The 12,436-nt window shown below is 43.4% G+C and overlaps 1 protein-coding gene across 1 annotated transcript in view; it reads right to left on the bottom strand.

Moving 5' to 3' along the window:
- HAO1 (hydroxyacid oxidase 1) overlaps positions 1 to 12,436 on the bottom strand; it is a 58,903-nt gene that overhangs the window by 31,966 nt on the left and 14,501 nt on the right. The window contains exon 2 of the mRNA XM_038397948.2: positions 11,872 to 12,023. Coding sequence (XP_038253876.1) covers positions 11,872 to 12,023 — 152 coding nt within the window. The remainder of the gene's footprint in view (positions 1 to 11,871; positions 12,024 to 12,436) is intronic.

Raw genomic sequence — 12,436 nt, 5'->3', positions numbered from 1 at the left:
TAGCAAGAGATGTTTGGACAGAGCTTATACATCAGATTAATTTTGCTATCCTGCCCACCCACTCTTGTTTTTCATTTACCTTTTACTTCTTGTCTTTTAGGCCTCAATCCTACTCTGGTTGACACATGTCTTTAACTAGATACATGTTGATTGCTCCCATTAAAGGCAAATGGGCTACTCAAATTGCCTAAAGTTGGGCATGCATGAAGGGCTTTTCAGGTTCAGACTGTAAATTTAAGACTGTAAATTCTGTAGGGCAGAGCCCTGTATGTTTGTGCCTATCACAAAGGGGCTCCGATCCAGTTGAGGCCTGTGAGAGGTCTTGGGACACTACCACAATATAAATGATAAATAATAATCAATTGTGATTCTGCTGGGGAATTCAATTTTAAAAATGGGATAAAGGGACAGATTAAAGCTTAATGAGCCCAGATCAACCAAAAAGTGGGGCCAAAACCCCACCAAGAAGAATGGCGAGAGGTAACACGGCATTTCTTAACCCTTTCCATACTAGCAGCCCACCTTCCCAGGTTCCTCCTCCCACCTAGACAGGATCTAGTTGGGATCCCACTCCCATTTAGCAGAATGGGCAAAATAGGTTGGTCAGGACCTCTAGGTTAAGGCTCTTTGGGGAAGCATGTTTAAGGTTCCCTGGGGTTTGGCTTACATATTGTAACTCAGGATATTCATTGCCTTTTTATGTTTCTTGGGAGTTACATATTATGACTAATTTTCTTCATTTCTCGCAGGGAGGTTTTCCCATCATTTCCAGTTTTGGGGAAAGGGCAACCTGAAACTTTGGAAAGGGCAACCCCCTGAATTGCCAGTCAGACCCAAATCCATCACTAAATATATCATCTCTAGGTCACAGGATAATGCATTATGTTGGTTCAACATGATGCCTTTAGAACTTGGCAGTATTTATGGAGAGAAACAACCATGTTTTCCAAGTTGTATTTTCTAAGAAATAAAATTGTTTGAAGTGCCTAAAGTTATTTTCTTGAAACACGGTTGGTCCCTGCAATGACTTGCTCAACAAAATACTCTGTGCTAGCTCTGCCTAAAATAATTTTGTTGACAAAATGAATTTTGTCATCTGTGCAGGAAGTCATTATGGAGTGGGGAAAATATGCAATGACTAAGTATAAAATGGTTTCTGTTGATCTTAAAAAAAAAAAAAAAAAAAAAAAAATCAGGCGGTCATTCCGGAGCATTTCCACAAATCGTGCACCCTGAAGGCCACGGGCTGTGTCAGCCTCTCCCATGGTTCTGTTTGCTGCAGGAGCTGTGATTAGCTCAGACCAGCCATTTTTGCCAGTGTTGACATTGTTTGTTGAACAAATGAAAATGACTCCATTGAGATTTTCCAGAAGTATGGCTGAAGAGCAGTGACCTAAAGGGGAATGCGGCACCCAGATCTGCCAGTTGCAGTAGACTAAAAGTACTTAGGAGAAGTCTCACACACAAAAGCAGAACAAAACACACAAGAACAAATCCGCACAGACACACCCCTAGAACCCCGACCTGGGGTATTCTATCTGCTACCCAAGATCCATAAACCTGGAAATCCTGGACGCCCCATCATCTCAGGCATTGGCACCCTGACAGCAGGATTGTCTGGCTATGTACACTCCCTCCTCAGGCCCTACGTTACCAGCACTCCCAGCTATCTTCGAGACACCACTGACTTCCTGAGGAAACTACAGTCCATTGGTGATCTTCCTAAAAACACCATCCTGGCCACTATGGATGTAGAAGCCCTCTACACCAACATTCCACACAAAGATGGGCTATCCCCGATAATGTCACGGCTAACCTGGTGGCTGAACTTTGTGACTTTGTCCTGACCCATAACTATTTCACATTTGGGGACAATGTATACCTTCAAGTCAGCGGCACTGCGAGGGGTACCCACATGGCCCCACAGTATGCCAACATTTTTATGGCTGACTTAGAACAACGCTTCCTCAGCTCTCGTCCCCTAATGCCCCTACTCTACTTGCGCTACATTGATGACATCATCATCATCTGGACCCATGGAAAAGAAGCCCTTGAGGAATTCCACCAGGATTTCAACAATTTCCATCCCACCATCAACCTCAGCCTGGACCAGTCCACACAAGAGATCCACTTCCTGGACACTACGGTGCTAATAAGCGATGGTCACATAAACACCACCCTATATCGGAAACCTACTGACCGCTATTCCTACGTACATGCCTCTAGCTTTCATCCAGATCATACCACACGATCCATTGTCTATAGCCAAGCTCTACGATATAACCGCATTTGCTCCAACCCCTCAGACAGAGACAAACGCCTACAAGATCTCTATCATACATTCCTACAACTACAATACCCACCTGCTGAAGTGAAGAAATAGATTGACAGAGCCAGAAGAGTACCCAGAAGTCACCTACTACAGGATAGGCCCAACAAAGAAAATAACAGAACGCCACTAGCCATCACCTTCAGCTCCCAACTAAAACCTCTCCAACGCATCATCAAGGATCTACAACCTATCCTGAAGGACGAGCCATCACTCTCACAGATCTTGGGAGACAGACCAGTCCTTGCTTACAGACAGCCCCCCAATCTGAAGCAAATACTCACCAGCAACCACACACCACACAACAGAACCACCAACCCAGGAACCTATCCTTGCAACAAAGCCCGTTGTCAACTCTGTCCACATATCTATTCAGGGGACACCATCATAGGGCCTAATCACATCAGCCACACTATCAGAGGCTCCTTCACCTGCGCATCTACCAATGTGATATATGCCATCATGTGCCAGCAATTCCCCTCTACCATGTACATTGGCCAAACTGGACAGTCTCTACGTAAAAGAATGAATGGACACAAATCAGACGTCAAGAATTATAACATTCAAAAACCAGTTGGAGAATACTTCAATCTCTCTGGTCACTCGATTACAGACCTGAGAGTGGCTATCCTTCAACAAAAAAGCTTCAAAAACAGACTCCAATGAGAGACTGCTGAATTGGAATTAATTTGCAAACTGGATACAATTAACTTAGGCTTGAATAGAGACTGGGAATGGATGAGTCATTACACAAAGTAAAACTTTCTCCCCCCCACCCCACCCCACCCCACCCCCCCCACTGTTCCTCAGATATTCTTGTTAACTGCTGGAATTAGCCTACCTTGCTTGTCACCATGAAAGGTTTTCCTCCTTCCCCCCCACCCCCGCTGCTGGTGATGGCTTATCTTAAGTGATCACTCTCCTTACAGTGTGTATGATAAACCCATTGTTTCATGTTCTCTGTGTGTGTATATCAATCTCCCCTCTGTTTTTTCCACCAAATGCATCCGATGAAGTGAGCTGTAGCTCACGAAAGCTTATGCTCTAATAAATTTGTTAGTCTCTAAGGTGCCACAAGTACTCCTTTTCTTTTTGCGAATACAGACTAACACGGCTGCTACTCTGAAACCTACACAAAAGCAGTGTAAGATCTGTTTTCTCTACAAATGCTTAAGGAATACACCTCCCCTCCTTCCCTACGAAATAGGAAAGTGCTGGGGGGAAACTTTGACCCTGATTTCTAGCTGGTGTGTTTTTTAAGTGCCAGATTATAGCCCAGCCATAAGTGAACCCCAAAGGAGTCTAAGCAGGTATAAGCAACTCACCGCCCCCTGCCTGTGCACAGCAGATGCAGGGGGAGAAGAATTGCTGCATTATTGGATCATCAACACCTCATGCAGGTGGGCAGAAAGAGATGAGCACAGGTGGAACCTTGGCTCGTCCCCACCTCACATACCTGTTCAGCTGAGCTGGTGGGGTGAGGAGCGGTTCATTATCTAGTAGTAGTCAGAATCACTGGGAGATGACTTACCCCCCCACCCCCATCTCAGGCTGATGCTCTGTATAATGGAACTCAATGAGCAAATCAGACATAGTAAATATGCTTTTGAAAAACAAAGAGGTGGGGAAAGACTGCCCATTCTACAAACCATACAACCTGTTGTGTTGGAAAAGTCAGCATCATGCCATCTCTTGGACTCCAATCCTGATGACGGTGTGCCTCCTGAATGGTGGCCAGCCACCCAAAGTAAACGTATTAATTAGCAGAGTTGCTACTTCTCAAAGCTGGATTTATTGTGCCTGCAACCTGACCACCACCCCTCCCACATCCCTAACTGAGATTCAAATCAGGGCATCCTTAGTCTCCAGGCAACAGCTTCTCCAAGGAACTAAAGGGCATTCTTCTTCCGGCCGAGAGCCCCATGCAGGTGTGTGGTTCCTAAGACCCCTCACAACATTCTGCTGCTGGAAAGAGTACATTCTCACAATAGGAATGGAATATGACATCTATTTTTTCTGTATCTTACAGAGAATGCAAGGTTACAGAGTGTTGCATTTTCCAAGGGAAAATTTACCTGGTGTAAATCGCTGTAGCTCCATTGAAGCCATCTTGATTTACACCAACTGGTGATCGCCTGTGTGTGTTTCTGTAGTTAAAGAGGATACCGCACAGGCTTCCACAGGGGTAGAGGCTTATTTGACCACAAAATCCACTAATAACTAGCTTTTATATAGCACTTTTCATCACTAGATTCAAAGCACTTAAAGGAGTAAGTATCATGCTTTTTCCTTTTCTGATTTAAAACTCAGGACAGTTAAAAACGTCAGATCATCTGTTAAGCTTGAAAATTTTAGGTGCACAAAAGTCAGGGCATTCCAAAATGAAGGTATATCAGACTATCACAACCACAACGCAACCTTTGCAGATAGTAGCTTCTATTGCTGTGCTGTATATGCCAGTTAATGTATGCCTTAAAAGTGAGTCGGTCCTGGTCTCTGTGGTAATCAACTATGGAATGTCCTGAATTTTGTGCATTTTAAATCTCAGCCATAACACGGAGTTACCATGGTTGCACTTAACAGCATTATGGGTCGCAGTTTCCTCAGTAATGTCCTATCATTATAACCAAGGCCAAAAATATCGAAACGTGTTGTTAGCTGACCAGCCATTTCCAAGAAAACAGACGGTGGGGGAAGCCCTGGTCTCTAATCACTACGATCTATTACAGGTATTAGAGCTCCATCATGTGGAACACATCTGTATAACTATAGAGATGCATCAAAAGCCATTAACTCGCTAATAAATCTCCCAAGAAGCAATACATCTTTAAACATGGTATAAATCTTCATCAAAGCAACTTACTCTCACAGAGTTTCTGATTCAGGCTGACGACTAAAGAGCAATGAAGACTAGTCTGAATAGAAAGGCTACGACTGACCGAGTCCTTGAACACTGTGGGGAGCTGTGCTGCAATTCACCTCAGCAGACCCTGTGTGTAGTGCCTCTAACCACTTTTTTCATATAGAACTCAATCCTCCAATAGGAATAGAATCAGACTCAAAGTTGCCCCTTAATAAGGAACAGACACTGGCATTTTTCTGATTCTAACATGGGAGATGTAGCTAAATGTATAGTTTATGTATGCACCTTGCCCACAAGGTGCTGGTATTTTACCTTGTTATCCCTTGTTTATAGCCTCGTTCATTATTTTCACATTACAAAAACTTAAAGGTACTGGCTGGTCCTCTTTCATGAACAGTTATTGCATGGCCTCTGAGATGCACACCTGGTGCTCTCTAAGTCCATAGAATTAGGCTGAGCTAGAGACAAACAGCCCAGAGTAAGGAGTAAGAAGTAGCTCCAAGTTGGACACTGAATACTGGTTAATGACCCTGGACTTTAGCTCTATATTACAGCCTTGTAGATTGTAAGCTCTTTGAAGCAGAGATCATCATTTACTATATATTTGTACAATGGGGCCCCAGCTTGGCTGACTCCTTGGCATGACCACAATATAAGTGTGAAATGTTAATATGTGCTCAAAGGGTTAAATTCCTTGAGCAAGTGGCACTTTAATGGTGAAGCAAAGGCTCCTGAAATCCTACCGACAAAGGCATGGATTCTCGTAGCTGTACATAAGCAGACCCATGACTGCCAGTAGAGGTGGCGTAATACCGTGGAGACAATCCATTAAACGGTGTTTGCATGTTTACAGACTTATTTGTACTGAATTGTTGTATTGACTGCTTTCACATTCCCTTCTGTGGGCAAGTATTCTAGCAAAGGACTTTACCAGGAGGCACGATCCCAGAAGCAGCTAATTGTCAGTGGCTATTGCAGAACATGTGGGCCAAGTAAAAACTGAATTCACAATAAAACACCAGAAACCTGATTCTGACGATTATGCTCCTCCAGACAGGGAACAGAAACAATACCACATGACTGGCATGTAAAATGAAAGCAACTTAAAGGGTGAATATTCATTACTCCCCTCGTAAGCTGCTTGCAAACAAGCTATCAGCCAAAAAATTATTCATAGAATGTGTTGAGAGGATAATTTTGAATAACAAATCTGAGGAAATTACCTGGGGATGTTGTGAAGGCCAAAACTATAACAGGGTTCAAAAAAAGAACTAGATAAGTTGGTGGAGGATAGGTCCATCAATGGCTATTAGCCAAGATGGTCAGGGATGCAACCTCATGGTCTGAGTGTCCTTAGCCTCTGTTTGCCAGAAGCTGGGAGTGAACGACAGGGGATGGATCACACTCAACGATTGCCGGTCCTGTTCATTCCCTCTGAAGCATCTGCTATTGGCCACTGTCGGAAGACAGAATACCGGGCTAGATGGACCTATTGGTTTGATGCACTATGGCCGTTCTTATGAAATTGTGACTGGTTTACAGCCAGTTCCCAACAAACAAAAAGGAGGCAAAATGCCTTGAATTAATTATTTGTTATGAATAATTTAGCCAGCTCAATGTATCATGAGTGATAACTAGAATGACCAGAGGCCTGGAAAACATGCCTTATAGTAAGAGACTAAATTAGCTCAATCCATATAAATTTATTGAAGAGCAGGTTAAGAGGAGATTTGCACCAGCTCTGTAAGTACCTATATGGGGAAGAGACTTCTGGCAGTGGAGGGCTTTTTAGTCTAGCAAACAAAGGCATAGCAAGATACAGTGGTTGGAACCTGAAGCAAGAGACATTTGGACTAAAAATCGGGCACACAAGGGGCATGCTGGATTCCCCATCACTCGGAGTCCAAGTCAAGACTGGGTGTCTTTCTAAAAGACATGCTATGGCCCAAGCAGAAGTCATGGGTTTGGGGCAGATCTTAATGGGTGAAGTTCTTTGGCTTGTTTTATATGAGGAGTCAGACTAGATGATCAGAATGTTCCCTTCTGACCTTAAAATCTCTGAATCTATAAAGCATAATTTATATTACAGTTGATTCCAAAAAGCATGTGATGTGCACACACCTCGAAAGTCATAGTCTTTGTCCCAGGAAGTTTACAAAAGAAAACCAGACAAAGGGTCAGAGAAAAGGGTGCAACATAGAAGCAAAACTGATACATAGATGACTGACACCCAGTGAGAATCTGCCAGAATCTCAAGGAGTTCTGCAGGGCTTCTATACAACCATCTGTACTTTGTAGCTCCAACAATGCAAACACCTGTCATTTGCTCCTGTTTGCTTGCCATGTATTTAAGCTGATGGCACTTTTCCATGTTTATCTCTGCCGCAAACCATTGTTACCCTGAAGCACCATCAGGTTGCAAGTGGCCCCCACAGATGTTCTTTTAAAGAAGAATGTTTCTAAATGAAAGGCCAAATTTTTCACAACTGGGTGCCTAAAGAGAGGCAAGTAAATCAAAGTGACCTGCTCTTCAAAGGTGCTGGCTGTACACGGTTCTCATCTGAAGCCAGATGGAGACGCATATGCTCAGTAGCTTTGAAGGCCACTTTGATTTAAGTCCCTACACATTAAATTAGTGCCTCGCATTAGATCCTCGACATTTGCAGCCGTTGGCCCATGTCGCGGTTGAAATGGGATTCATTTGGTTCCAAAGAATATAATTGCTTCATGATTTGTCCCTTCTCTCTTTTACTGAGAAATAATGATGGCAGTGAGCATGCCACCGTTCATTCTGTGCCTCAGAACGTGCCTATTTCGGGAAGGAAGAGAAGAAATAAAAATTGTAGACCAGTAAACTGGTGCAGCTCCATGGACTCTACACTGATTTATACCCGCTGCAGAACTGGCACAGGTGGCAATTCCCTTCCCACCAATGCTCATCTTACCAGCTGACTTTTTCAGGAACTGGAGCCAGAAAAGGAATTGTTGCTAATACATAGTGCTAAGAACAATGGGATAGACCTTCGATGGCTCCTCCAGTGGAGCTACACCGATAGGCACCAGCTGAGGATCTTGCCCCTAATTCTAAAATAATTCCGTTATAGCTGAGCAAGGTGTTGTGAGCAGATGAGATTGTGAGAGTGTATGGAGGGCAGGGAAGAAACAACAGGTACCTCTCCAGAATTATACACGTTTTAATTCTCTTTGACTGTAATGGGAAGTGCATGGCTAAATGCTAAATTGTTCCAAAGGGCAATACAAGTAAAAAAAAATTAAAAATGAGATCTTGGCCACACTGAACTGATAAGTTCATCCCCTCATCCTTAAACTGTAGGAGAGAATATTTTAGCCTTGTTCCCATAAATGTAACAGCCTAGCCACAAACTACTGCTGAAGCATCCAGTTGAGCCTGAAAACCAGGCCCAAATTCTGCTCCCAATTCCTAAACCCACCAGGAATTGAGTTTTCTGTGCTAGTGTGGAGTTCTCCTCTCCATATATCAACAGTGGGAAGGACTAGCCCTCTGTGCCCAAAGCCCCAGTTGGCTAGGCAGGTGGCTAAAAATCCCATGCCTACCTCCCATAGGTCAGGTCAGGCTTTGTAGCCTGCTAGTGTAATGGCAGTAGATGGTACCACCTGCAGCTGGTCAATGCTGTGTGCTGAGAAGCAGTTAAGTGACTTGGCAAACCTCAGCAAGCGCCAAAGCCTTCAGACAGATGTGCAGTCGAGGAAGGTAGTAGGACCTCAAGGAAGGAAATGTCATCAGAAGGCAGAAGAGGTAAATCATGATTTAACCAATGGCAGATGTGAGAGAACAAACTGGAGAGAAAGCAATGGGAAACCACCCTCTGTACTTTCACCCATAAGAACTATAATAGCAGAACAAAGGTAAAGTAATCCATGTGTGGCACTAGACAATGAGCTCCCCAAGCCAGAAGGTGTGGCAAATTATACTGGAGAAGAGGCTCCAGCCATCAATACAAGCTGTGGTTATGATGATGTTGTACCAAATCCTTGCACCAAGGAAAAGAATGACTTGAACCTTCATAAATGAATCATCAGAGTAGGAACATGGAACGTGAGGAGTCCGTATGAAGGGAAGCTCACCATTGTGACCAAAGAATTGGAAAGATGTAGGACAGAAATATATGGAATCTCAGAGCTGCATTGGAAGGGTAAGGGTCATTTCATGACCATGGATGGATACAAATGCACTATTCAGGATCTGAGAAAATGGGCATACATTTATGTCATCGGAGGAAACATCATAGTGTGTGCTTGGATAAAATCCAATCAGCGACAGAATCATTACAATTCACCTTAGAGAGTAGCCTGTCAACAAGTTGAGTATACAGGTTTATGCCCCTACAACAGAAGCTGATGACAATGATTGATGGGTTCTGTGAACAACTTGAAGAGACATTCACTAAAACACAATGTAAAGATACCATTGCTGTAATTAGGGACTTGAATACTAAAGTTGGAGCTGTAAGCTTTCATAAAATAGTAATGGGGGGAAATGGTCTGGGTTCACAAAATGAAAGATGAAGGTGTTTAGCTGAATTCTGTTCCTCTGCTCACTTGGTTATTACAAACACCATCTTCACCCAACGACCTAGATATTTACACATGAGAGTATATGCCAAAGAACCAAATCAACTATGTAATGATATAGCAATACTGAAGATGAGTGTCCATTGAGCAAACACTGTCTTGAGTGCAGACTGTGGGTCAGACCATCAGCTGTTAGCTCCAAAAATCAAATTAAAACTTAAAAAGATATGATGTTCAACAGAAGCAGTAGATGAATTCAGTTATCTGGGATTATACACACCAACCAAGGAGGCTGTTCCAAAGAAATCAGAAGACTAGGGATAGCTTGCTCAACTATGGCCTCCTTTAAGAAAGTGTGGGAAACCTGTGGTATCTTGGAATATAGGAAGGTGCAACTGGTGAAAAGCCTAATTTTTTCCTCCTAGCGATTTATGGATGTGAATCATGGGACGTTAATGCTGCTGACATGAAGAAAATTGAAGCTTTTGAAATGTGGTGCTGGCAAAGACTCTTGCACATCTCCTGGATGGAAAAAAAAAAGATAAATGCCTGTGTTAGAGATACTATTGGAGAGAAACAGACCCTGATGTCAGAAATCAACAGATGCAAATGGATGTAGTTTGGTCACATAAGAAGATGGAAATAACCTTGAGCAAGTTACTGTGAAAGGAACGGTGGAGAGTTATTACAGATGGACACCTGCTGCTGTTGCAGGACACAGCAACAGAGTGCCTGAGCTTGGGGAAAGGGGACAGGCCCAGGGAGCAGCTGGTCTGTCTGTCCACTGTGCGCTTGTAATGCACTGCACAGAGAATAGCCATAGCCCGAAGGAAAGGGGTGCCCCGATTGGTGGCTAGGGGAGTGATGCTGGAGCGGCACGTGGGCTGTTTGCTGATGTTAGTTTGTTACTGACCACGGTGATGGAGCAATTACAGGTGAAATCCTGACTCCCCAAAGACTGTTGTAAGGATCTCCGTCCCAAGGCAAGAGGTGGGAGTTTCTAAGTCCCATGGATCCATCCCCTGTCATCCAGGCCCAGCTTCTGGCAGTTGGAGGTTTAGGGAAACCCGGAGCATGGATTTGTACCCTTGACCATCGTGGCTAGTAGCCATTGATGGAACTATCCTCCATGAACTTATGATTTTTTTTTGAACCCAGTTATACTTTTGACCTTCACAACTTCCAATGACAAGTTCCAAGTTCCCCAGGTTGACCTTGTGTTGTGTGAAGTAGTATTTATTTTTGTTTGTTTTAAATTTGCTACCTATTAATTTCATCTGGTGACCTCTAGTTCCTGTGTTATATGATGGGGTAAATAACAATTCCTTATTCACTTTCTCCAGAGAGGGGACCCCACCACCACATGGCCATAACTGTGGTGACTCCCTTAGGAATAGCAAACCAAGCACAGAACTTACTTGGCTGAAAGAGAATAAAGAGAACATGGTGGAAGATATGCTGATCACACAAAGTGTCCCAGTTAGACCCATCCATGACAGAATTAATATGTAGGCACCTGTATTCTTTGAAAAATGCCATGCTCTTGGGAACAGAGTAATGTTTGCTGTCACTACCCCATCTCTCCCTGATCCAGAACAAGTTCCTGTGTGCCAAAATGTATTCCAATTGGTGTTGGGTCAGTTTTATACTCCACAGAAGTCAGATCTTCAGCTGGTGTGAACTGGTGTCGCTCCATTGTGGAGTTATGCCACTTAGACTATCAGAGGATTAGGTGTGCATACAACTCAAACGAGCGGAGGCTATTATCTGCTTGTACATGGGCTTAACAATCAGTGGGTTCAAAACGCTCTTACAGCTTTTGTAATTATGTACAGCTGTTTTGAAACATGGATTATGAAATGGTTATTAACTTGGGCCCAATGCCTCGGCTGCTGAGTCATTTCCCATTGTAGATTGGATTTCTCATCACTGTTGCACACTGAGGGAGAACAAAAAAAACCAACCCCAAAAACAAAAAAAAAAACCTGACAGCAACAACTAAAAGCCATTTGTAGAAAAGAATCACTAGCAAGAAACAAAGCAAAGATTCATGAGCAGCAAGCTCAATGTCATTCCATTCATCTCTTTGATTTGCTAGAGGGGTTTCTCTGCTGTGGTGGTTTACCTCTGGCGGTAGCTGCTTCTCCATCCACGTGAGCCATGCGCTGCATGGCAGTTGCTCCAACACATATTGGCATGCTGATTTTTTGCCCTAAGACAGTGGTTGACAGGTCCATGACAGACACATCCCTGAGCATCCGTGGGTACAGCCTCAATCTGACATAAAGGGGAGGGGGGAGAAAAAATTAACTATGTTATTCACAGCTCACAATGAATGAGATCAGGTTTCCTTTCATGGCAACAATCATCAGGAAAGATTGAGAAGAGAAGGAAGCCCTGAGAGCTATTTGAAAGGTAGGCAGGGGTAAGTTAAAACCTAGGGAAGGACATAGCTTTAATTTACTATTGCAAGCTTCTGTGAAGCTGCTGAAATGTACAAAGCAAGGGAGGAAAGGAATCAAAAAAGGAGGAAAGAGGTGAAGAGCATTAGATAAGTGGCTCTCAACCTTTCCAGACTACTGTATCCCTTTCAGGAGTCTGATTTGTCTTGGGTACCCCCAAGTTTCACCTCATTTAAAAAACTACTTGCTTACAAAATCAGACATAAAAATACATAAGTATTGTCACAG

This window comes from Dermochelys coriacea, chromosome 3, assembly GCF_009764565.3.
Source record: "Dermochelys coriacea isolate rDerCor1 chromosome 3, rDerCor1.pri.v4, whole genome shotgun sequence".
NCBI lineage: Eukaryota > Metazoa > Chordata > Testudines > Dermochelyidae > Dermochelys > Dermochelys coriacea.
The sequence above is the reverse complement of the archived record's forward strand: the minus strand, read 5'-3'. Positions and strand labels throughout refer to the sequence as shown.